The sequence below is a fragment of the Dryas octopetala genome, chromosome 2, assembly GCF_963921425.1.
Source record: "Dryas octopetala chromosome 2, drDryOcto1.1, whole genome shotgun sequence".
NCBI lineage: Eukaryota > Viridiplantae > Streptophyta > Magnoliopsida > Rosales > Rosaceae > Dryas > Dryas octopetala.
This window is the reverse complement of record NC_141367.1, coordinates 24,792,015-24,816,935: the sequence shown is the minus strand read 5'-3', so window position 1 is coordinate 24,816,935 and position 24,921 is coordinate 24,792,015. Positions and strand designations below refer to the sequence as shown.

The 24,921-nt window shown below is 39.3% G+C and overlaps 5 protein-coding genes across 5 annotated transcripts; 1 reads left to right on the top strand and 4 right to left on the bottom strand.

The window, feature by feature from the left end:
* Nucleotides 1-795: 795 nt before the first annotated feature.
* CHX19 (cation/H+ exchanger 19) lies at nucleotides 796-3,903 on the bottom strand. The gene is made up of 3 exons (XM_086232152.1): nucleotides 3,467-3,903; nucleotides 2,304-3,305; nucleotides 796-2,169 (listed from the first exon to the last, which is right to left on the bottom strand). Exons 1-3 carry the CDS (start codon nucleotides 3,668-3,670, stop codon nucleotides 922-924), a joined length of 2,454 nt encoding a protein of 817 aa, XP_086088278.1. The 5' UTR covers nucleotides 3,671-3,903; the 3' UTR covers nucleotides 796-921.
* Nucleotides 3,904-4,650: 747 nt separating this feature from the next.
* On the bottom strand, nucleotides 4,651-6,622 carry LOC147294568 (large ribosomal subunit protein uL18c-like). Its single transcript, XM_086232498.1, has 3 exons — nucleotides 6,344-6,622; nucleotides 5,394-5,555; nucleotides 4,651-4,933 (listed from the first exon to the last, which is right to left on the bottom strand). Exons 1-3 carry the CDS (start codon nucleotides 6,521-6,523, stop codon nucleotides 4,784-4,786), a joined length of 492 nt encoding a protein of 163 aa, XP_086088624.1. The 5' UTR covers nucleotides 6,524-6,622; the 3' UTR covers nucleotides 4,651-4,783.
* Nucleotides 6,623-6,905: 283 nt separating this feature from the next.
* On the bottom strand, nucleotides 6,906-11,815 carry LOC147294567 (DEA(D/H)-box RNA helicase family protein). Its single transcript, XM_086232497.1, has 8 exons — nucleotides 11,428-11,815; nucleotides 10,449-11,047; nucleotides 9,890-10,084; nucleotides 9,231-9,418; nucleotides 8,367-8,580; nucleotides 7,846-7,977; nucleotides 7,529-7,704; nucleotides 6,906-7,401 (listed from the first exon to the last, which is right to left on the bottom strand). Exons 1-8 carry the CDS (start codon nucleotides 11,759-11,761, stop codon nucleotides 7,164-7,166), a joined length of 2,076 nt encoding a protein of 691 aa, XP_086088623.1. The 5' UTR covers nucleotides 11,762-11,815; the 3' UTR covers nucleotides 6,906-7,163.
* A 1,036-nt stretch (nucleotides 11,816-12,851) lies between these two features.
* Nucleotides 12,852-14,778, bottom strand: RBL14 (RHOMBOID-like protein 14). The gene is made up of 2 exons (XM_086233507.1): nucleotides 14,456-14,778; nucleotides 12,852-13,947 (listed from the first exon to the last, which is right to left on the bottom strand). The coding sequence occupies exons 1-2, from the start codon at nucleotides 14,735-14,737 to the stop codon at nucleotides 13,159-13,161; spliced, it is 1,071 nt and encodes a 356-aa protein (XP_086089633.1). The 5' UTR covers nucleotides 14,738-14,778; the 3' UTR covers nucleotides 12,852-13,158.
* Nucleotides 14,779-21,819: 7,041 nt separating this feature from the next.
* LOC147294565 (F-box/kelch-repeat protein At1g16250-like) lies at nucleotides 21,820-24,656 on the top strand. Its single transcript, XM_086233427.1, has 4 exons — nucleotides 21,820-21,973; nucleotides 22,076-22,251; nucleotides 22,596-23,171; nucleotides 23,603-24,656. Coding segments are annotated over exons 2-4 (1,152 nt in total). The 5' UTR covers nucleotides 21,820-21,973; nucleotides 22,076-22,249; the 3' UTR covers nucleotides 24,177-24,656.
* Nucleotides 24,657-24,921: the final 265 nt, after the last annotated feature.

Below are 24,921 nucleotides of genomic sequence, written 5' to 3'. Positions count from 1 at the left end.
TACATAAATAAAACTATATAAATGTATATTTACTTATACGTATGTCTTTGTCATTATGTTTGCAGAACTCATTTATACATAAACAAATAGTACCGAGTATTATTACAGGTAACAACTATTATTTTAACTTTTCAAAATTTCAATTAACGTGGCATATTTTGTTTGTTTAATCATTTGGCCTACTCTACATAATAATTGGTGCTACAATGTGTTGAAAAATAGTGAAAAAAAGAAGAAGAGTAATTTGTTATTATGTTTGCAGAACTCATGGTGCGTCAAACAAATTGTAATTAAATAGTACAGAGTATTGTTAGAGGTAAGTAGGTAACAGCTATTATTTTAACTTTTCCAAAATATCAATTAATGTGACATAGTTTGTTTGTTTAATAATTAACTTGGCAAACCCTACATAATAATTGGTGCATTTAGTACAATGTGTTGAAAAAAGAAAGAAAGAAGAAGAGTAAATTGTTATTGGCACACTTGTACTAAAATAAACAAATTTGAATGAGAAATACAAGGGGAATACAAGTAATTATAATTTGACTAGTACGTACCTTATGCTCCTACATATAGTGATATAGATTCTCTCCTAATTATACAATGAATAATGCTGTACTTACCACATTCTTATACTACATTTTTATACCATCTGACGTGTCATTACTTTATTGGACAAAGTTTTTCTTTTCCTTTTTGGGTTTTTATTTTTATTTTTTAATATTCAATGTATGAATGTCATGTAAGTTGCCACATAAGGTGGTATAAAAATATGGTATATGTAGTACTAATGTTATACAATATATCAAGGACCGAAAAGTCTAATGAATTAAGATTTTTATTCCTGATCTCCTAATTAAGTTCAAAAGCATATATCTATGTTGGTAGATGGATTGATATCTCTGATGCACACACAAGCACTCAAACCATTGCCGTTTCCGGCACCTCAAAATCAGCTTCCTCCACCACGAGCGGCTGCGACGCGGTGGGATTATACTGTTGAAGCACCAGAACCGACGCCGTGGTCGAAAATTCCGACGTGGCCAAGAAGCTTCCCACAGGCCCCAGCTCCGCGCAATCACTTATATCCACCAACGGCGCCGTCGGGGGCATCCTCCCCACTATAAACAGACTGCTCTTGCTCATCGATTTCAACGCCGCCATGATCTCCGCCTTGCTCTCCACCACCTTCTCCTCGTACAACATCGAGTACTCCTCGTCCGCCTTCTTCATGCTGTTCCGCAAGTCCATGTACTCCGCCAAGAACTTATCGTCCTCCTCCTTCTCGTCGCTGCTGTCCTCCTCTTTCAATATCCTCTTGTTCTTGTCGGCGGTTATTCCGACCAACTGGGCCCCGAATCTCAGCGTCTTTCCCAGTGGTGCCACGAACCTGACCAAAGTGAGAATGATCCCCGGATGCTCCGCCAGCCTCATACCGTACGCCAGCGCTTCCCGGTCGTCCGGTCCCCCAAAAAACGGCACCAACACCGTGTACGACACGTCGCTGGCGGAGACCTGGGTGGTCCCGCCGAGTCCCCGGTCCACCAGAATCCCAACCGAGCACGGCGCGTGACGAAGCACGCGTTCGTTGACGGACTGGAACGAGTGTCCCAGCGACTCCATGGTTCCATCCAGCCTCTGGTGCTTGTGGAAAGGGAGGAGAATCATGGCGGCCGTTTTCTGGTGCGCGCTGGTGCAGATGTCCTCGTGGATGTTGTTGAGGGAGGAGATGGCGGTCATGGGGCGGACCTTGACGGTGCTGAGCTGCTCGTAGGCCTCGAAGGCGATGACCATGGTGTCCTTGTTGTTGTCGTCGCTCTTCTTGTTCCAGAAGGGGAGGCCGTTGTAGCGGGCCTTGTGGACCATGGAGATGGCGGAGGAGCGCTCCGAGAGCTCCATGAGGTGCATGGCGTAGACGGTGAGGCGGCCGCGCTTGCGGGTCCCGCGGGAGGACTCGATGAGGTTGATCATGGTGGGGATGTTGCGGGTGCTGTGGAAGCAGATGAGCATTCGGAGCTCCGTGTCCGGGTTCTTGCGGAACACGCTCCGCTGCTTGTACGGTGCTCCACGTCGAGCTGGCTTGTACACTGCCATCACTAGTGGGGTCGTGATGAAGGTGGTGAACAGCGCCATTAGGACGAAGATCGCAAACGTCTGGTCGTTCAGTACCTGCAATATAGACTCACAAATGTAAATTAAATTATTGTAACAATTTGGCAATTATATGGTGAAAATTAGATATTAGAGTAGCATAGATGAAGAAAATGAATGCGCGTGATGATCGATTGTAATTAGTTAATTACCTTTCTATCCTTGCCAATATTGAGGACGATGAGCTCTACGAGGCCCTTGGTGTTCATAAGGAAGCCAAGAGCCAGTGCCTCCCTGAAGGGCATCTTACACACCATCGACAAAGTGACAGTCCCCACAATCTTCCCAAACGAAGCGGTGAATATAACAAGCACCAGCAACCCCCAAGACATGGCTCCGCTTATGGTCGCCACGTTGGTCTTCAGCCCACTCGAAACGAAATAAAGCGGTAAAAAAAGCCCCGACACCATATCCTCTATCTTCTCTATCAACACCCCAGCGAACGGCCCATCCTTGGGGACTATAATCCCCACCACAAACGCGCCAAACAGCGCGTGTATTCCAATCGTATCCGTCACGAAACTCGCCGCCAGAACCAGCGACAGTGTGATGCAGATGTACAGCTCCTTCACCGGCTCGCCGTCAGGCGATCTCCGAGCCATCATTGCAAGCAACGGCCGGAGGGCGAAAACGGCGAATCCGACGAAGCCGGCGCCGCAGAGCAGGACCCACACGGAGACGAGGGGGGAGGTGTTGGTTCCGGTGAGGGCGATGGCGAGGGCGAGGAGGATCCAGGCGGCGACGTCGTTGACGGCGGCGGCGGACATGGCGATGCGGCCGACGTCGGTGGTGAGGAGCTTGAGCTCGGCGAGGATGCGGGCGAGCACGGGGAAGGCGGTGATGGAGAGCGCGACGCCGATGAAGACGAGGAAGGGGCCTTGGCTGACGCCTTTGGAGACGGTGGAGCGGAGCACGAAGGAGGTGAAGACGCCGAGGACGAAGGGGAGGCTGATGCCGCAGAGAGCGATTCCGAGGGACTTCTTGCCGGTGCGGCGAATGGCGCGAATGTCGAGCTCCAGTCCGACGAGGAAGAGGAAGAAGAGGAGGCCGATGTTCGCCACCGTGTCCAGTACGGTCATGCTCTTCGCTGGAAATACGGTGTGGAGAAACTTCTCGCTTCGCCCCAGCGCGGAGGGGCCAAGCAGTATCCCACCCTGTAATTAATTAGTTAATTAATTAATTAATTAATTAATTAATTAATTAATTAGTTACTTACTGTGTGCATGCAAATGCAAATGCAATTATGCAATGCATATATTGTAATTAAAATGAAAATGAAAAAAATTCATATCATTTGCATGCAAAATTGGCTTACAATGACTTCGGCTATGACTCTGGGTTGCCGGAGAGGTTTTAGGAGGAATGCAAGAGTTCTGGTGAAGGCTACGACCAAACAGATCTGGAGGATGAGTAAGGGGAGAGCGTAATCCAGCGGATTTTCACCTTGGAACGAGCCATTGGATGTTGCCTTCATGGGTGGTGCAGGGTTGGCCGGTGGTGGCGACGACGGCGGCGCCATCTTCAGACCAACTCAATTAAGATTTGAAGACCGCGCGCAATGTTGGATCGGCAACTTACCTCACACCCCCACCCTCACGTAAATTGTAATTAAACAACCTGTGCTGCAGGCTCAGCTATTGAATTCTGTTTTCCTTTTCTTTTGACATCAACATCATGCAATCTTCATCTCAACGTGCATGTATTTTAGACTCTGTAATTTTGGGACTATGGAGGAACACAACGATAAGCAGAGCAAAGGAGCGAATGGAAGAAATAAAAGGAATAAAGCTATTTAATTATAGAAAATGACAACGCTTTCCTTGCTTCTTAGAAAGGGCCTGATTCCTTCTTTTCCTCCTATATATGGTTATTCTTAGTTTTGAGAATTTCACTTGGTTGAGAGTTACACCCACTCGTATACTCAACACTCTCCACATTTTACAATATTTTCCCTTTTTTTAGTAAACAGAAACGAACTGAACCAAACAATTAGAGTCAGAACAACAAGGCTTAGCTAGCTATACAAAAGAAACAAAGCAACAACACAAGAGAACAAACTATCTAACAAACAAACCAAGCAGCTGCAAATGCAGCCACAAAACACAAACAAATAACAAAGGAAGAAAGCAAAACCAAGAGTCCTTGTGCGGCTCTGATAGCCCATCTCCGTCTCGGTTTGGCTGGCACTTCTCTGTCATAGTTTTACAGTGATGTGGAATGGGAGAATGTAGGTGGTGCAGACTGCAGTGCCATTTTGATGCATACCTCTTTTCTAATTCACCAAGTGGTACTCAAATTTATCATCCTTCTCAAGTTATTAAGTTGTAACTTTTGTAATCTCTTAGTAAATGATATTGGAATTATAAAAAGAGACATAAAATGAGATGAAAGAACCAAGAGCATTCTCTTCATCAAACATCGATCAGCATCTCATCTCCAATGCTTATACTCTTTCCCACAAATAAAACCAAATCGAAAAGAAAATTGAAAGCCTCTCCATGTCAAATGTTTCCATTAACTAGGAAAATGCAACTCTGTTTACAAATTGATACATCCTTCCATCCCAAGCTTTTACAAAACTAAAAAAGAAGGGGGTACAACAATCCAAATAAAAACTAAGTCCAGCCAAATCTCAGAATTGAAGGCCGTGTTCCCTAGCGGCATCAGCAAGGGCTTCCACACGTCCATGGTATGGATATCCACCTCGGTCAAAGGCCACCTTTGTAATCCCTTTCTCCAAACAGGACTTTGCAATGACTTCTCCCACCTTCTTTGCCACTTCCTGTTGCCAGAAGCTTGAATAGATAAGGACTTTTGTTGGACAAATAACAAAGTTAAGGGAAACAAGTGTCATCAAATAGAAGGTAAATTTAGCAAATTAGCAACCAAAGAAATCAAGGTCTAGGCTGAATCATAAAACTTCTCCAACTGTAAAGTTTTGTTCTTATCATCATTTATTAATTATCCAATAGGAATTAACCTACAGGAAGATCAAATAATAAAGACAAGTGATAGAAGGAGCTTGCAAATTGTTGCTATGCAACAGTTTAACTAAGCAATGGGCTTCAGGAAAATAAAGCTATTTTAACACTTATTTTGACCATATTTAGATATAAGGGAAAACATATCTATTGAACACTTCCATAACAGAGAAACACATGCAATAAACTTTTCAAACTATTGAAACACATGGCCTAGCGACAATATTCAACAAGCTGTTCAATCAATATCTGTGAACTTACAACAGTAGGACCAGAAGTGTAGTCAAACTCTTCAGACATGGGTTTCTGCATTGTTGAAGCTGAAGCAAGTGTGTGCATCTTGGTATCATCAATCACTTGGGCATAGATGTGCTTGTTGGAGCGGAAGACACATAACCTTGGCCTTTCGGGAGTCCCTTCAACCTGAAAAAACAAGAAATGGGTCACCCATAACCAGAACCAGCAACTCTCATTTTCAGGTAATATCTTTCAACAGATTAGAGAGGACGAGGAGTGAAGCATAAACAAAGAACCATTAGAATTTAAAGGCTCCAAGAACCAGCAAAACAAATAAATGTTCACAAGATGGTACATTTAGTAAACTTCACCAGCATACTATGATGAGTGTAGAGAACAGAATCAAGGGTCTTATCAAGAAATAGAAACATTGGAAAATATTTCAACGAAGTTCATTTGCAATGAGAGAGTGCATTAATGTTGCCAATAAGCACCCAATTGGAGCTTCACAATTTCGCCTTCAGAACTTTCAACAGAGAAAACACACTAAACTTTCCAAACCACCTAGTACCAGAAACTCTAGAGATTATGAGAGGCACACACACTCATGGGGACTTGATCCACTTAAAGGAGGTGCCTGCTAATGCCTATTCTTTTCCATGAGCATTCAGTGTGACAAAGCAGAATCCTAGCAGTTAAGGTAATCTATGCTTAATCTGCTCTCAGACTGAAAATTCTGTAAATCAAAACTAAAACAGGCTAAACCCAGTTCATGTATATGCAAATGAGTGACTATATGACATATGAAATGGAAGACACACACACATTTTCCTAGTCTTGGGAAGCTATGCTCTACTACTGTATGATGGGAAGGCTATGCTCCAATTCAGAAAATGTAATCTTAATGAAATTGTAAAATTGGACGGATAGTCGATACAATGAATTATAGAGAGAGAAAGAGAGAGTGTTGGTACCTTCTTTCTGATACGAGTATGGCGGGCGGTCCGGTCTTCTCTTTTGGTAGTAGCTTTGGCTTCCACAACAAGAGACTGAGATTGAGGCCTTGGAGTCGCCACCCCCACAAGCTTAGGACGCACCCATAGCTGTTGGGAAGTCGATATCGCACTCCCAAGGAACGAAAGTGACGCTGACATTTTCTCTATCTCTCTATCTCTCTCTGTCGTCTCGCTCTGTCTTTCTCTCTGTATTTCTAAAGCCCCAATGCCCAATTCTTCTATTTGTTACCTTATCCTTCCCACCCGCACCCAGAACAAGCATTGCCCTCTCTGTTTTTTAAATTTTTATTTATTTATTAAAAAAGAACCCTTCCCAAAGGAGTTTTTGTCATTAGCCAAATTTCTCATTTTGTTACAAGGATTTTTTTTCTTTTTGAAATATGTTCTCCTTTTTTGTTGGTTAATTTCTTTGGATTTAAAGGAATGTTTTTTTGTCATATAATAAATGGATTACTCGTTTTTTATGTTGCTTATTTAAAGGAATACTATCAACTTATCAAACTGACATGTTAGATTATCCTATAATTTGATTAGTAAATGATCATTAGTTCATTACCCTGCCTAGTTAAGATTTTTTTTTTTTTTTTTTTTAATTAGGCTTCAAATCAGTTAAATATATTTAAGAAAATCACTAGTGTTTTTTAGCAGACCAGCCTTGCACTCTGCTTCATTCAGATTTCAGAGTAGTAGTGACTAGTGACAAATAAAGAGAGCAATATCAGCCTCAGCTCTTTTGGCAATCTAACTCATCATCTATTTTACAAGAGGGCTTTGAATACTAATACACAAACTCATATGCAGCTGGTACATCGTGCACCGGGTGACCTTTTTGGTTTCTTTCCATTATCCTTCGTGCAAGGGACACTTGCTTGCCAACCACAAAGATGAATGCCTTGCCTATTCCTCCAGCACCTCTGGCAGTTCTTCCAACACGTCGCACATACTCACTTGGATCACGAGGGAAGTCGAACAGTATAACATGATCCACGCCAGAAAAGTCGATTCCACGTGATGCCCTACCAGATATTTCATAAACATCCAGTTGCTGTTACAGTATCTGACTAATTTTGATTGAACAAAAAACTAACCCGTGCATGCATACCTATTATGCAATCAAATTTCAGTACCCGAAATAAGGCATACCTATCAGTGCAAACCAAAAACTGTGAGACTTGCTCTGAATGAGATTTGGTGAACTCCTCCATATTTGCAACCCGTGATTCTTGCGCCAGAGCAGAGTGGAATGGTAGAACTTGAACATGAGTTCCACTTCTGTCAAAACGTCTTAATACATTCTCAACTTTTCGGCAAGTCTCAATCTGCAAATTAGAAAGGAAAAGCTAACTTGAATTAAAATTTCTCAAATGAGATGAGAAGAAATTAAGTTCCATGTAACAAGCACACAGGGACATACCCCAGGTACACAGTAAGCCACCCAAAAGGAAAAGGCTCCACCTTACCTTGTTACAGAAAACTATTGTTTTGGGAACTGGACTTCCCCCCACAAGCTGCAGAAGAGCAGATTTCTTATTTGTGAATGCCATCTCGGGAGATTTTTCACTTCCATCATCTCCACTGCAATCTACAAGAACCTGAACATGAATCATGATGACTAAAATCCATCATTTTGGAGTAATATAAACCTCTTCAACTCTAATAAAAAGGATTTGAAAGGGAACTTAGGAAAAAGAATTTCAGTACCCTTTTCTCCCACAACTGATGGTGACATTTTTTTCTCTTATACCAAATCAAATTTGAAATAAACTATGAGTAGGATTTGGGAGATTTTAGGATTGTTAAATCAAATATGAGTAGGGCTGTCAATATGTATGACATGCTATGAAACTATGTGGACCATAATAAAATAAGAGCCTTCATATTGACCACCTATCTACCAGGACCACAATCTAAAATCCATTGCGCAAGGCTTCAAAATAAATAACTAAGAAATTAAGCAACGGGATAACTATTGGAAACCAACCTCTTCAAGGCCAGGGCTTATACGGTGCATTCCAGGTGCCATGACTACTTCACAATCAGGAAATACTTCAACTAATTTGTTGTAAATGTTAAGTGGTAAAGTTGCAGTCACAAAAAGATATTGTGTGGTGACAGATGAAGTATTGATCAAACTCTGCAGTGCTGCTTCAAAATCCTCATCATTAAAGAGTATATCTACCTCATCCAGCACAGCACTGCAACAAGAGGTTCCTAATTGTATTAACACTAGTAAAATACCTTGTCAAATATTGATGTGCCATGCAGGTAAATCAACAAACACAAGCACGAATGCACACTCCCACACCCACCCACAAACATAGAGATTGACCAGTCAACAACAACACCAAGAACTCCTAAATTCTATTATTCTACTTACATTAGATTAATTTAAATGCTGAGTGAATTTATTCGTCAAAGTGAAAGAAGCACAACGAGGTATAACAGTTTAAGACAATTACAATATTACATTAACCAAAGGAACAAGCTCGCTAATGGATACAGACAACAGAAATTAAGGTGCATCATTCTCAAATCTCCTCCAAAGTTGTCAAATAAAGTCTATCACTCATTGACAACACAGACTATGAGAATCCATTCTAGCAAATCCTTAGTTATTCACGTTTTATGCTCTATCTAAAATATATGGTTCAACATTTGTTGTCAGAGTTGATAATAAAAATAGTGACAGATTGCTGCTTGATACACTCTCAAGAAACAAAAACAATACGTTAGCCAAGTAGGGAGGATATACACCACCATTCAAATTATAAAGGAGCTTTAATTTATCAACCCCAAGACATAATTATGACACAAATTATGCAAAGTTATAGGAAAACTGGGTTACCATCTTAGATGTGTTAATTGCAAGAAGCCCTCTTTAATTAGATACATAAATCGGCCAGGTGTTGCTATTAGAACATCAACACCTTGTTGTAAATTCTCCAGCTGAGTTTTCTGTCGATAACCACCTGTTACAACCATAGACCTGACTGGAACCCCAAATTTTGACATTGATCGGCAATTACCCAAAACCTGCACAAGTTACACTTGCATTAGGTAATGGCTGCAACACTATTCAGAGGGATGCAAAAAGACTAAATATCCATTATCCTTTTCTACTTACATGCAAACTGCATAAAAAAATAGTAATAATAATAAAAAATTCTTTCAAACAAGCACCAAATTTGCATTTGTGGTTGGTAAATGCCTTTCTGCATCTTGGCTCTCTATGCCTTTTTTATAAACAGCTCTGCAGGGATGAGCAATTTATTCATGGACAAGCACAGGACCTATGGCCTAACGTCAAGGTCACAATTATATCTGGTTCCCATCTAATTGTACATTTTAGGCACAACAAACAAGGTCAAACAACTACGAGCTGGCAATAAACTAAAATGCTTAGAAAGCTGTTGTTAAATCAACCTGAGCAGAGGTGACAGCAAAAATTAAAAGCATGTAGATCACAAGATGAAAATAGCAAGTTAATACACAACAGAAAATGACCTGAGAAGCCAACTCAGCAGTTGGTACCAATATAACTACTCGAGGACTCTGTGAAAAGGACTTGCTCAGTCCTCGAAGTTCTTCTTGCCTCATGCGCTGAATTACTGGAGCAAGATAAGCTAATGTCTTTCCAGATCCACTTTGGTCAGCTATAATAGTGCTTTTTCCCTCAATAACTGGAGCAAATGCCAAGGCCTGCAGTTATCCAAGATGTGTAACATGGTTATAAAGTGCACTGAAGAAATTATGAGTGCATCACTCTTTCAGCAAATATGAGTTTATCTATAGGAAACTGTTTCAATGTACATCCTTGAACAAGTTGACTAAGCATGAACTTCATACACCAATATATTAGCTTGATATTACACATTCTACAAATTTTATAATGCCTTAACATTATTAGGAACTATCAAACCATTATCTCAACATTTGAATTCAAGAATTTATCCTAACAGGTCAGAATTTCTAAGTTACAGTATAAATGCAGCATTTCTTAAAGTGGATACATTTCAAAGCACGACTCTTCACATATGTCAACATGGGCACAATGCTGATGTACCTGAATATGTGATGGGCGCTGGAAAAGCTGCTTCCTTAGACATTCAATCATATCATCACTACACCCCAGATCCCTGAAGGATTTTCGACTGAAAAAGTCACTGTCAGTGGACAATTTTCGTCGGTGCTTTAGGTCTGGAAACTCAGACAAGTTATCTATGGACCCTCCTTTGCCCCATCCTTTTGAGTAAGCAGGAGAACCTCTTGGAACTGAAGGCTTTCGTCTGTAGACCTTGGTGTCAAAGTTATGTGGTTTATCTGGTTTATTTTGATTCTCATCGAGTGGCTCAAAAACATTCTCCATGCCGTCTGTTGTCCCCTTCTTCTGCATCCTGTACCTAAATTGTTGTGAGCGGGAAGCACTTGAATCTCTTCCACCATGACTGAGGGCATTTCCCTTCTTCCTTTTCTCCATAACTTCAGGTGTAGAATGTGAATTGATAAATGCTGGTGTATCTTGTACATTTAGTTCATTGTCATTTTCATTAATTTCTTGCTTCACCCGAGACGTTTTCTCGACTATAGCTTTCACTCTTTGTACTTTCAATCTCCCAAAACTTCCAGTAAGTCTCCTAGTACGCCCCGTTTGATGGTCATCATCTGTAAATGGTAGTGCATGCTCAAAATCCCCTCTCAAACAGGATAAATATATGTGCACTTTGCATCAGACAAATCATATATGTACATATGTTCAACCAATGCTTGGATTATTAGGACAATGTGTAACTTTAATTAGTCATTAATCTAAAGTTTGGTGGAAAATAGAAAATATTTTGGGACAAAAACCAACCTGGTAACTAATATGTGAGATTAAAAAGATAAAAAGTCATTCAATAATGGGACAGAAGGAGTTCCAAGTTTCATGTAGATGAAAAGAAGTCTTAGAAGGGTAAATACAAGTAAGTTAAGGTGAACATGAACAAGCAGAAACAGAAAGCGAAACCCAATTGAAATTAAAGTTGAAATTAGAGAGAGAGGACCTCCATGGGTGGTATTGCTTTTGGGAGGGTCATGAACAGAAGAGTCATTGGTGTTTGCTCCCAAGACAATGAAATCGTCCATAAGGTCATAAGTTGCTGCAGGGTTATCAATGGGTCTCTGACTTAAACTACAACTTATCCCCCATTTTCTCATCTGATGGAGCTCTACTACAGACTTGCACTTGTGGTGTGCCACCGTCGTCCATTCGGGTTCAAGGCGTTTTGGCCTTAGGTTTACTACTGGAGCAGGAGCTTTGCCCAACATTTCACTGTTGTTTCTGGATATGGGCAATTGGGTATGGCTATTAGTTATTGATATTTTGCTGAGCTCCATAAGTATTTGTTTACAGCTTGCTGCTTGCACTAAGTAGAAGAAGAACAGGAGTCGTTGGATGGTGAAGGAAACAACGGTTATCTCTATCTATTCCCTTATCATTTGTTTTGTCTGCTGCGGTTTACTTAGCCCGGCCCAAAGTATTCGACAAAAAAGAGAAGCCCGGCCCAAATAATTTTTTTTTTTAACAAAGTATATCTCATAAACTAAGGATGCAGATCCGTAACATTCTATTTTTGACACAAATTTTCAATAAAGTCTACTCCATATAAGATTTCAACGATTGGAAACATTTATTTTTTAGGTGTCCATTAAAGAATCATTTTTGCAAAAAATTAGATAAATTATAAATCATTTACCTATTAAGATTAAATGGTCAACAAAATAAACATTTGAAATGTTGATTATTTAATCTTATATGGTAAATGGTTTCCGATTTACCTAATTTTTTGCAAGGAAAATTCCTTAATGGAGATCTAAGGAAAATTCCTTAATGGAGATCTAAAAAATAGATGGTTCGAATTGTTGAAATCTTATATGAAGTAGGCCTATTAAAAATTTGTATAAAAAATATAATGCCATGAATCTTGCACCACAATCTAATTTTTTCATGTTGTCTCAAATATTCAATTATTCACATTGAAAGAAAAGATTTTTTTTTTGTCGAAAAAGAAAAGAATATTTTAACATAGTATATAAGCTTTAGTCATCCTTTCATTAACAAACTGTTTTTTAAATAAAAAACTTAGGTATCTCGGGGATACCACCTGTGTGGTATGGACGCATGGACATGCAAGTTCTTCGCCTTTTTTAAAGGCAAGTTCTATTATAAGCCATAGCATTTGGAATCAAAGTAGCACACAACTGGACAAAAATCAACCACGGACAGTTTTTCCTTACAAGTTGATTTTGTAGGGACGAGTGTAACCTATAAAAAATGATTTTGTGAGTACAGTTTTGCCCTCTCTTCTTCAGAAATCAAGTTACTTTGATCAACTCTTCCTAAATTCACACACAAAACATAAACCCAGGCTATCCAACAACCATCAAAGTTCTCAATGATCAACAAAAGAAGCATAAATGTTATCAATGATCAACAAAAGAAGCATAAAAGTTCACCATATAATTGGATTAAGATAAGTTAGCTACATCTATCACTCCAAGACAATCAGTTCAAAGTTCTAACCAAATGAACCGATACAAACAGCATAAAAGCAGCAGCAATGATGACAAATTGAACATTCAAACAAAATGTGGAATGAACGTTGGAATTGGCATTTACATGATATGTAATGCCGACCACATCTGTAATTTTTATCCATCTTCTTGCCATGCTTAAGGTAAGCTGAGGAGTCACGACCCTATTATCTACCAAATCTTTCCATCCTACTAATCTACTATTGTCCACCAAATCTTTCCATCCTCCGCCTCCGTAATTCTTCCAAAGGAAGGTCACCGGAATAATGTGATCGACGTGAGGACATGCCAATGCCATCATCATTGTCACTCCTATTTGTCGAACACATTTCACATGCATTTAACCAACCGGAATTTTCATATGTACATGTATGGCATCTCCACATACCAGGTACAGCTATTCCTCTCTGACTCCCACCAACCCTTCCTCTGCCAGATATCCTCCTCTGTGGAAATAAGTCTCGTAAAAACCTCAGAGGCCATCTTAGTACACCAATAACACCTCTGAAGATTACAGTAAGTGGGTCTGAACCAGAATACGACCTTCTCAACCGAAGATAGAGAAGCCCAGCAAGAATTCCACCCAGATGGCCAATGAAAGAGACACCAGGCACCAACATTTGGACAACAACCAATTCAGCCCAAGCGGCATAATGAGATGGCACCGGAATTCCATGCACGTAAGTGTAGTTTTCAGATTGTGAATTGAGCACAACCTTCATGGCAAATAGGACCCCAGAAAACCCAACAGCATATTCAGAGTAGTAAGCCTTGTCATAGTCAAAGAACATGAGTAGGGACTTGGAAAGCAGCAGTGTGATTCCTTGGGACATACCAAGCAGGACAGCAACCATGGATGCAAATTCAGTACTATCCATTGAAGATTCTAACTGGATCCCCTTCCATAAGAGCGAGAGCATGTTGTAAACCAGGTGAGACTCACCCACATGGTAGAATGGTGACAAGAAGAAGCGCTTCAAGTCCTTGTACTGTTCAACCAATTGCAAAGATACATGGCTGTAAGATGGGGTAATCATTTTCCCAATTACATATGAAACTAGAAATTTTTTTAAAACCAGCCCTTTTTTCATTTCTATTGAAGACATTTTTAGTCACATTTTATAATTTCAGAAATATAAACCCTCAAACTCCCCTCGAGTAGTGCTCTACTCCATAGCATAGGGTTTGAGCACTTCTCGAAAAGGCTCTGAGAGTCTGAGCACAGCTCGAACCCCAGTTCGAGCACTATTGGTTTAAATTTCTAAAATTCTAGAAAAAGGTGATGTCTTTAGGGGTTTTTCAAATTTCCCATAAAACTAAAAGAAAAATGGTCCTAGTCTGCTCACGAGTAGGTTGCAAACATTAATAATTCAAGACTTATTATCTAAACAAAAAAGCTGCAAATATGGAAATGACTAAAATTCAGAGACGATATTTGGGAATTTGGAAAATAAAAGAGGAAATTGAATTAGAAAGAGTGATGGGTCGAAAAATTACCTTGAATATGAGGTGGGGGTTGAACCAGACGTCACGGATGGGAGGGAGAATGGAGTCGAGAAAAGCGGGGCGTAAGTAGACGAGAGAATTGGCGGCAAGGAGTGCGGCAGTGACGGGGGGCTTCCTCTCCAGACGGTAGTACTCGCTCGCCGCGTGAAGTGCTAGCAGCGGCAGCATTCCGTTCGAACGCGATCCTCCTCTTCTCTCCATGTTGCTTCTTTGGTTGCAATCGGTGTTTGTGTTGGTGATTTGGGTCTTGAAAATTTTGGAAAAATAGCTCATTTTTTAAACCTTCTCTCTCAAGTCTCAATTCAATTGACTCCTTCGTTTTTACGGAAAGCACATTCCAGATTCTACAGCCCAGACGCTTCGGGATTTTACTTTTTCTCTTTTTTACCTCCTCCTTTTTAATAAGACAGGAGATTGTTATTTAACTTAGGCCATCCACAGTGGTGAGAGTGAAAGTAAGAGTAAAATATGGCCTGAAAAGTGATTTTGTGGCCTGAAAAGTAATTTTTTGTCCTGAGAGTGAGAGTGATATATGCTGAAGCTGCAGTGGTGCTAAGAGTAAGAGCTGAGAGTAATGCAGTTGTACCTAATTAAATTAAGCCTAAATTAGATTAAGTTATAATTAAGTTATAATTTATAACTTAAATATTTATAAAAATTATACTATTAGTTTTATTTTTAAGAGATCTTTAATATAAGGTTAATATTGACTATATTTGGATTTATAATTTTATTACCTAAATTAAATATTTTAAATTTACAATTGATTTTTGTGAATTTTTAAATATTTTTTCTAAATTTTTATGTATTTTTTAATATATTTATAGCGGTCAATTAATGTGGACCGTTGATCTCCAACGGATATATGAAACGGAAAGCCCAGATACAGCCACGTGTCACTGCCCGAAAAAAAAATATGTATATAAATTTGTACCGGTCAATTAATATTGACCGTTAAGATGAAAGCTAGAAACAATCCTGGACGTCCGTGACTCACAAGCGCGAGTGGAGGTGAGTAGCCGACAAGCCTGGCGTGCAACAGTGGCTGGTCTGCCACTTTTTCTCTCACACAGATTGTACAATTATGCCCTCAACTTTTCTCACAATTCCTCCATGCCAGCACGTGAGTTCAGTTTTGAATAAAGGACTGCTGTGTCTTTTCCAAGTTTCATGTTTTTGGTTTCTGATTTCCTCCCACGTGGTAGGGCCCACGCAATTGAAGCTCTCAACTTTTTTTCATCTCACCCTCAACTCTAACTCTCACTCACTCTCAATCTCATCCCTCCGGCCCACTGTAGATCATTTTAGAGCTTCTCTTAACTCTCATACACTCTCACTCTCAAACTCACCCTCACTGCTGTGGAAGGCCTTATTTGCACATCTTTTCCTTTTTCACTACGCACCCCAATTTTTTTTTAACATTTTAAACATCCTAATATTTTCCAAGAGTGTTGCACACCCTCTTTACAAAAAAAAGAGGGCTGCTATTTGCACACCCCAAAATTTTTTTTTGCGCACCCCAAAATTTTAAATTTGTGAAATGACAAAAAACACCTAAAACAAAATTACCCAAAACCACATCCCCTCTATCTCTCCTTCCCTCTCTCTACCATTTCTCCCCGTCACAGGCCAACCCAACCCCGACCACCCCAGCCTTGCCCCAACCTCGCGAGGGAGGAGAGAGAGAGAGAGAGATGAGGTGGTGCTGCGGGGGAGGAGAGAGAGAGAGAGGAGGGTGGTGCGGGGAGGGTGCGGGAGGGAAGGAGGTGGTCGGGTGAGAGGCTGGGTGGGTGGGTCGGGGGTGGGGTGGGCTGTGACGGGGCTGGGGTGGTCGGGGCTGGGTTAGGGTGGGCTGGGGAAGAGAAAGAGGGAGGGGGAGGGAGAGAGGTGGTCCAGTGAGGAGGGAAAGGGTGTGTGTTTTTTTTTTTTTTTTTGAGTTGATGGGGTGTGTTGGATAAAATGAGGATATTATGATAATTGAGAGGGGTGTGTGTATAAGAAAATTTAATTATGGGAAGGGTGTGAAGGTGTGAAATGAGAAAAAGTGGGAAAATGATGTGCAAAAAGAAAAAAAAGGGTGTGCAAATAGCAGCACTCAAAAAAAAGAAGGAAAAACCCAAATAAAAAGACTATTTTGCCCCTCTCCTCTTTCCATCTCTTTCTCCTTCTCTCACCCACACCTTATCCCCATCTTCTTTTTTTTTCTTCTAATTCTTCTTCCCCATACCCCCACCGACCTACACCCTTTCTCTTCTTCTTCTTCTTCTTCCCCCCACCCTGACCACCTTCTCTCCTCTCCGGCTCCTCTTTCCCTGGCACCTCCCAGCCCCTCCTACCCTCCTCATTCTCTCTCTCCTCTTTCTCTCTCCCTGAAACCCAACCTAGCCCCTCATCTCTCTCTTTTCACCCCGAAAACTGCAGCCAAAACTTTTACACACACAAATTGTAGGGGGTTCGACACTAATCCACCAAACCCTCCAAGCGGTAGCCATTGTCCAAGACGCCAAGAAAAAAGAGAGAGGAGAAAGGGAAAATGAAGAGTGGTTGCCGGAGCTACACAGACAGACAAGGAGAAAGAGAGAGAAAGGGAGAGAAAATGAGAGAGGAGATAAGGGCAAGGAGGGGGTGGGTGGTCGCCGGAGGTGGTGGGCTGCTCAGAAAAACCTTTGAGTTAATGGGTGAGCAAAAAGATTGTGTTTGTCTGTGTATTTTTTAGGTGGTCGGGCATGCACAACTCAAAACTCAAAACACAATTTTTCATATTAGACACTGAATTCTTAAAGAAAATGTACAACTCAAAACACAATCTTTCTTGCTTTCAGATTACATACCTTTAAGGTGGTCGGGGATGGGTGTGTGCTTGTCTGTGTATTTTTTATTTTTTTTAAGGTTTAGGAAGGGTATGCAAAAAGAAAAAGAGATGGGGGTATATGGTCTTTTTCCTTGCGTTTTTTTTAAATAGGTGTGTAAAAAGAAAAAAAAAAGTGTACAAATAACAACCCTCTTTTCCAAAATTCCACAAAAAAAAAAAAAAGAGTCCATTAATTATAAGGTACTAACAAAGCAAAATATTAACCAAAACCACTCAATCTATTTTTATTAACTTGCACACACTATCTACCAGCCCCCCAAAATATAACATGCGGACACCTTCCAAAAGAAACGCATCACAACCAAACCAACTACACAAACAGCCCAAAATTGATCTTTTTTTTTTTTTTGGCCAAATCGATCTCTTTCTTCAACTTTACCAAATCAACAATTGTTCATCTTCACTCACAAGTATCGTTCTGCAATTGCAAGCCTGCAACTTAAAAAAAAAAAACTGCAGTTTCAGAAACTGTAATTTCACTTGCAGTTAGTAACTGCAACTGCAAGCCTGCAGCTTCAATAAACTGCAGTTTCAATTCACTTGCAGTTTCACTTACACTGTAACTGCAAGCTTACAACTCAAATAAACTGCAGTTTCAGTTCATTTGCAGTTTCAGAAACTGCAGTTAGTAACTGCAACTCCAATAAACTGCAGTTTCAGTTCACTTGCTGTTGAACCGTAAAAAAATTCAAAAAAAATACAAAGGTTGAGGTTGAGATAAGATCCCCATATGCCATGTGCCACATTAATTTCAAATGAAAACAAATTGAAAAGTGAGATAATGTGGATTTATCTGAAAGCTTAATTATATCTTATCTGATGAGTTTAAATTTAAATGGAGAGAGTTATCTCATCTCCATCTGATCTCATCACTTGGACTTCCCATGGACTCTATAAATAGAGCATAAGGGATTCAGAAAAAAAAAAGGAGAGGGGAGAAAGAGGAGAGAAGACACCGAAAGGCTGCAAGAAGAAGAGGAACGTGTATTTGCCATCACCAAAGCTTTGCCACCGCTAGGTAGATGACACTTCTTTTATTCATTGCTCCTTTCAATAGTTGGTTTCGGCTGAAACCCCCAAAGAAAAAGTTTACCAAAGGATTCGGCTGAATCCATTTTCTCTCAATCGGTTTCGGCTGAAACCACAAAAATTCATTAAAGGATTCGACTGAATCCATCTCCAAATTGGTTTCGGTTGAAACCATAAAGGATTCTACTGAATCCATTCTCTTCCATTCGGTTTCGGCTGAAACCACAAAAGTATATCAAAGGATTCGGCTGAATCCATCTTCAAATTAGTTTTGGCTGAATCCATAAACAAAAAGGATTCGGCTGAATCCGCATAAAAAAAATGGATTTGGCTAAATCCTCAAAGAAAAAAAAAGATGGAATATTGCTGAATCCACATGCCCCAAAATGCCACAGAAAAATCACCTTCTCTGCCATCAGTCAACAAAGAAAACAAGTCTTATGGCTGAGATATATTTCCTTTGCATCAGACGAGGAAAACAAAGAAGGAGAAAGGCACGAAAACAAGAAAAACAACAAATGGGCAGCAAGCCAGGAAAAAAATAAATGAGAGAAATAAGGATCAACTTCTTGCTCTCTGCAGAGAGGCGCAGACAAGGGACGTGTTGCTGCTATATTGATGCATGCAAGGAAGAAAGAGCTCTTGCCTCTTCAAGTTACGGCAAGGAAGCTCAAAGATTATCTTGGCCTTTCATGCCAAATTCTGCAAGAGAGGCCTTGTTGGGTAATACCTAGCATGCAAAAGAAGTCCAACTTGGAAGGAGGCGCAGCAAATAAGAGGGAAAGACAAAAGGCCTAAAGTGGCCTGCTATTCTCTATCAATTTGGCTATCAAAGTCATCAAGCTAGTGAACCCATGTGGTTGCTTGGGCCCACGGGAGCTAAAGGCTACTTCCCATTTGGATTGCAATTTGCAATTAAGAATGCAAGTCTACAAATTAATTGAGCTTGCATCCACAAAATCAGAATACCCATTAGCAAAATTAAATTACGTACCAATAGAAAATTAATTGGTAGAAAATTAAATAAAGCTTAATGGGCTCTTTCCATTTAACTTTCGCCCATTAAAAATATAAAGTGTGTCAATTAATAAATAATTGATACAAAGGTATTAGTGGGCACATAACCAAATTCATGTTTGCCCATTAAAAAAATAAAATGTATCAATTAATAAATAATTGATACAAAACAATTATAGTGGGCACATAACCAAATTCATTTTTGCCCATTAATAAATAAAGTGTGTCAATTAATAAATAATTGATACAAAATATTTAGTGGGCACATATCAAATCCAACTCTCTCAAATTCATGTTAGCCCATTATAAAAGAATGTATCATTTAACAAATAAATGATACAAAAAAATATTAATGGGCACATTTTCCTCAAAATCCCAAATTCTTCAATTGGTACAAAACCAACATTCTCCAATCGGTATAAAACCAACTCTCTCAATCGGTACAAAACCGAAACCAAATTCAAACCCCAAATTTAAACTCTCAAATTGGTACAAAACCACCTTTCTCAAATGGTACAAAATCATCTCTCTTAAATTGGTACAAAACCAAATATCTCAAATCTAAATCCTAAACTCAACTCCAAAAATGGCACAAAGCCAATCAAGTCAAATTCTTTCACCGAACTACGTCCGGTTTGATCCCATCATGGGTACGTAGGCAATGTGAGTAAAATTCACACTCAACCTCATTCACAAAATTTTTCTAAATTCCCTTAGGAATTAATTCATATAAATTTCTTTGAATTAATTTCGCACCAAATCAAATCCACCCAAATCCTTCAGAAATTAGTTTTACACACAAAAGTTCCTGAATTAATTTCTCAAATCAAATCCAAGGGCTCTAAACCCTACCCAAATTACACAAATCATTTAAATGGGTCATCCACCCATTTAATTCCCAAAAACTTGGAACTACGTGTGGTTTGATCCTGCAGTGGGTACGTAGGCAACCTAAAATACGGGTGCAACCGCAATCACAAATAAATTCCATTTCAATAGGTCTTTTACCTATTGGAAATCTAAACACTCACAAAGTGATCCGTTGGTTTCATTGCATTTGGAATCAAAGGGTGTTCCCTTGAGTCAAGGAACTATAATTAAGAGATGTATTCCATCTTGAATGGGTCGTACCCAAAATAATAAGAACCCTTATTCCATAAATGAATTTGGGTGAAATTATGTTGGGTAATATTTATTATTTATTTAAAAATTTTGTTTAACACTTGCAATGTTCCATAAATTGCAGTTTCTGCAGTTTCAGTTCACTTACAGTTCCAGAAACTGCAGAAAGTTCACTTGCAGTTCCAGAAACTGAACTAAACAAAAAAAATCAAGAACCTAAACATACTCATGCACAGACCTTGATAAGAAGAGAGAAAAGTCGGGATCTGAATTATTTGATTAATTGATAAATTGGATCGAAATCAGTGGCGGGCAGCGGCAAAATGGCAAAGCTGGATGACGAACAGATCGCGGAGCTACTCGTGGTGGTGATGTTCGTCCTGGAGGTGCTTGCTCTGCGAAGAAGAAGAACAAGAAGATGATGAAGAAGAAAGAGAAAAGAGACATAGTGGGGGGGATAAAGAGAGAAGATGAGCGTGAAGAGAGAAGAGAGAAGAAAGAGAATGACAAAAAGAAAATAAAATGGCAATTGACCAGATTTCAAGATAGCAACTTACATTGTTATTAAAAAAAAATAATTGGTATACTAGAGAGTAAAACAATAAATAAAAGTTAACTTACAGTAATTAATTCAAAAAAAAAACTCCAATATCAGCCTCCCTCCTCATTGTTGGTGTAGCAGAGCATCTCTCTCTCTCTTTTCCCTGACAAGACAAAGACAAAAAGTTTAGTACTTACTACTAAGGATGGAAACAGGGCGAGTCCGGCCCACGGGTACCTTCTCCGTCCTTCGCCCCAAATTCTTTTTTATTCTTTGAATCTACCTAAATTCTCTAGGTAATTAATTGGGGATTCCCCACCGAACCCCACTTCTCTTTTTTCTTTTTAGCCTAAATACACAAATAATTAAAATCATGTTCTAATATTTAATAAAAAATTTCATATGCAAAAAAAATAATTCTTATAGGTGTAAATAATTATAAACCCATAATCCATAAATCAATATATCTATAAATGTATATATCATTAGTCCATAATTCATAAATCCATAAATATATATACCATACATGATATATATATATTATAATAATAAAATATTTAATATTAAAAATAAAAATAAAGTATATATATAATTGGGACGGATTCGGGTCGGGAGAACCAATACTATGCCCGCTTCGTTTTTGATCGGTTCCCTATTTAAAATCCCAGAATCTGAACCCGCTCCGTTTAGCATCCCCATCCCCATCCCCATCCCCATCCCCATTTATTTTTTAATCGAATTGGGTCTCCCCCGATATTTTTGCCACCCCTACTTACTACTTAGTTCTCCCTGGCCCCTCTCTCTCCCGATAAAGAATTTCTGGCAAAAGAAAGAAGCTTGGGTTTGATTTTCTGAGAGCCAAGGGGCTTAGAGCTGCTGAAAATGCAAAAGAAAGAAGCTTGGGTTTGATTTCCTATTGCTCATTTCTGTAAGTTGTTTTTGCCCCTCAATTATCTTTCTCATTTATATATATTTTTACGAATGCATTTTTAATATGTGCCTATTAATCTGGGCCCAATTTAATTTGCAGGAAATTCATCAGAGGGTAATTGGGTGTGTAATTCATTGAAACTAAAATACCACAAACAGAAGGCATTACCTTTTATTTTTCTGGTTGGTTTTTAATTTCTAAAGAGGAGTTGCAGTTGCACATCTCAGATTCAGAAGAAGGAAGGAGTCATTTTGCTGGATATTATTCTGATTCATGTAAGAAATTGTTTCTCTCAACTAAAATATCGATTCTGCACACTAAGAATTGTAACACTCCAGTCTCCATTTTTGTCCCTAAAGAATATAATTGTATAGAAACATTTAATGTATCAATCAGAGTTTTAGCTGATGAAGAGCTTTCATAATCTATATGATAGTTACTATATGTTCATCTTTTGTTGCTGTTGGGTTTTTTATTTTTAGTTTTGTAATTGTTGCTTTTCGATGAATTGAGCTTTATCTTTTTCTGTATATTATAGTTTTTTTTTTTTTTTTTTTTTTTTTTTCATTTTTGGTATCAAGTATTTGGTTGGTTAAATATGTCATTCTTTGGCCCCTAGGGAATCTCTGCATCAGCCTATCATTCCTGGATTGCCTGATGACTTGGCATTGAAATGTTTGGCGAAGGTGTCTCATGGGTACCATGGACTGCTTGAAACTGTCTCAAAGACATGGAGAGATTTAATCCGTAGCTTGGACTATGCCAACTACAAAGCCAGAGAAGAGTGGTGTGGTAACTGGCTCTTTGTTCTGACAGAAGGCTCCAACAATGAGTGGGTTGCTTATGATCCTGAAGCTGATAGGTGGCATCCTTTGCCAAAGATTCCAACTGTCCATGATGACTGGAAACACTTTGGATTTTCTAGTATTTGTGTTGGCCATCGGTTTTTCGTTATTGGAGGGTCCTATGCACCGCATGATCCAGCATTTCCCCACCAAAAGCCTTTGATAACAAATGAAGTTATGCAGTTTGATCCATATAAGAAACAGTGGACCAGTGTGGCAAGCATGCTTACTCCGCGCTATTATTTTGCATGCAGCGTTGTTTATGGTAAAATTTATGTTTCTGGGGGACGAAACTTATCTTGCACCAGAGGGCTTGCTCTTGCTGAGGTGTACGATCCAGTGGCTGATAAGTATGTTCCTATATTTGGCCATTGAACATGTCTGAGCACTGATATACTATCAATGCTTCTTTTGTTTTTCTACTTACAAAGAAAAGCTTTACATTCTTTTTTGCTTGCTATATTATTTTTCAACAATTTTTTTTGGGGAAAACTACTTTGATCTTCCTTGAGGTTTGAGGTTTGGTGATTAGTGAGTAGTGACTGACCTCCCTTGTTAGAATAGTGGCCTGATGGTATTAACAGCAGATAGCATAGCGTGTGCATACAAATATGCATGCCCGTATGTATATATGTTTATTTGTGATATATATATATATATATATACACGAAGTTGATAACCAACTGAATTAATTGGCTTTCTTTCTTTCTTTCTTTCTTTCTTTTATTTTGTTCCCCAGTTGGTATTCTCTATTTCAGTTATAACTGTGTAAAAATTGCAGATGGGAGGAGTTGCCGCCAATGCCAAATTCTCAGATGGACTGCTTGGGCTTATCATACAAAGGCAAATTTCATGTTCTGAGTGACCAAGTAGGCCTGTCAGACGTAAGCCCGTCTGAGGTTTTTAGTCCATCTGATGGAACATGGTGCACGGTGGAAGACATCTGGCCATTTTCAAGGGCAATGCAATTTGCAGTTCAGGTGATAGGAGATGATCAAGTATATACTGTTGTAGATTGGGGTGAGAGCTTAATTAAAACAAGGGATACTGAAAAAGGAGAGTGGTACAATATAGGCTCAGTTCCTTCGGTGGTTCTTCCTGATCACTCTCGGCAACTGGAGGGTTTTGGTTATGGTTTTGCTTCCTTACGACACGAATTATATATTCTGGGAGGGAAGGCTCTCAAGTGGGAACAATCTGGTGTGGGGAGGTTTGACATTGTGAAATTGGGTTTGGTGAGGGTTTGTAACCCCTTGGTTAAGCCATTAAAATGGAGGGAAATCAGACCCATGGTTAGGTCAGCTCGTGGCACTGTTATAGGTTGTGCATCCATGGAAGAAGAGTCTTCATTTTGATAAAGGTAAGTTTTAGGCTGGAACATGTTAGATTTGATGCATTTAGTTCAATGATGGTGTCTGAGAAGAACATAAAATGGGATGATTCTATTTCTGGAAGATATATAGCTCATACAGCCTGTAGTGCATGAACTTACAAGGTAGTCCATGCCCTGGAGATGGGGGGTGCAAGGAAGGGTTCCAAAACCCCCAAAATTACCAAGATTGTAGGAGGGCATCCCATGAAGTACCAAAACTGGAAGAGTCAGCAGGGGCTGCCTAACACTGACCGTTAAAGCCTCGCTGTCTCTTCCCGGAGAATGGAGACATAAGAATTCACTCAAATTTGCCAAAGGAACTGGCTGTAATTCTTTACCGTTTATAAAATCAAACACTTTTCTGAGTTACAAACTTCATTACAATATGTGTTACCATAAATGGCTTCTATGTATATAATCTAATTTAAATGTCTTTATTTTTTTGTAAGAATTTCAAGGCTAAAATAACTAATTTATTTACCTAGCAGGACAGTCGGTTGCATTATTAAGACCCGAGCACTCAATAGAAAGGCTGCATCTGCAGTTACAACATTGCATTTATATTATATATTTTCAATAAAAAACATGAATTTTAAATCATTAACCAATAAATCTTTTAAAACACACTAGAAAAAACTTAATCAACTCCATAAATATAAAGATTCAAGGTGAAAAAATAATATTGAATGCTTGACGGTCTAATTTAGATGCACTTAATACGCAGGGAT

Bases quoted from the DNA above. Each gene is read 5' to 3' on its own strand.
- CHX19 (XM_086232152.1), bottom strand. From the start codon at position 3,670: ATGGCGCCGCCGTCGTCGCCACCACCGGCCAACCCTGCACCACCCATG. The intron at 3,306-3,466 runs GTAAGCCAATTT...AATTAATTACAG, and splicing joins GAGTCATAGCCGAAGTCATT to GGTGGGATACTGCTTGGCCC. The intron at 2,170-2,303 runs GTAATTAACTAA...TCTATATTGCAG, and splicing joins ATATTGGCAAGGATAGAAAG to GTACTGAACGACCAGACGTT.
- LOC147294568 (XM_086232498.1), bottom strand. From the start codon at position 6,523: ATGTCAGCGTCACTTTCGTTCCTTGGGAGTGCGATATCGACTTCCCAA. The intron at 5,556-6,343 runs GTACCAACACTC...TTGTTTTTTCAG, and splicing joins ATACTCGTATCAGAAAGAAG to GTTGAAGGGACTCCCGAAAG. The intron at 4,934-5,393 runs GTAAGTTCACAG...TTCTGGCAACAG, and splicing joins ACACTTCTGGTCCTACTGTT to GAAGTGGCAAAGAAGGTGGG.
- LOC147294567 (XM_086232497.1), bottom strand. From the start codon at position 11,761: ATGGAGCTCAGCAAAATATCAATAACTAATAGCCATACCCAATTGCCC. The intron at 7,978-8,366 runs GTTGGTTTCCAA...ATTCATGTTCAG, and splicing joins TAAGCCCTGGCCTTGAAGAG to GTTCTTGTAGATTGCAGTGG. The intron at 7,402-7,528 runs GTATGCCTTATT...AATATCTGGTAG, and splicing joins TTTTTGGTTTGCACTGATAG to GGCATCACGTGGAATCGACT.
- RBL14 (XM_086233507.1), bottom strand. From the start codon at position 14,737: ATGAGCTATTTTTCCAAAATTTTCAAGACCCAAATCACCAACACAAAC. The intron at 13,948-14,455 runs GTAATTTTTCGA...TTGGTTGAACAG, and splicing joins ACCCCCACCTCATATTCAAG to TACAAGGACTTGAAGCGCTT.
- LOC147294565 (XM_086233427.1), top strand. The intron at 23,172-23,602 runs GTATGTTCCTAT...TAAAAATTGCAG, and splicing joins TACGATCCAGTGGCTGATAA to ATGGGAGGAGTTGCCGCCAA.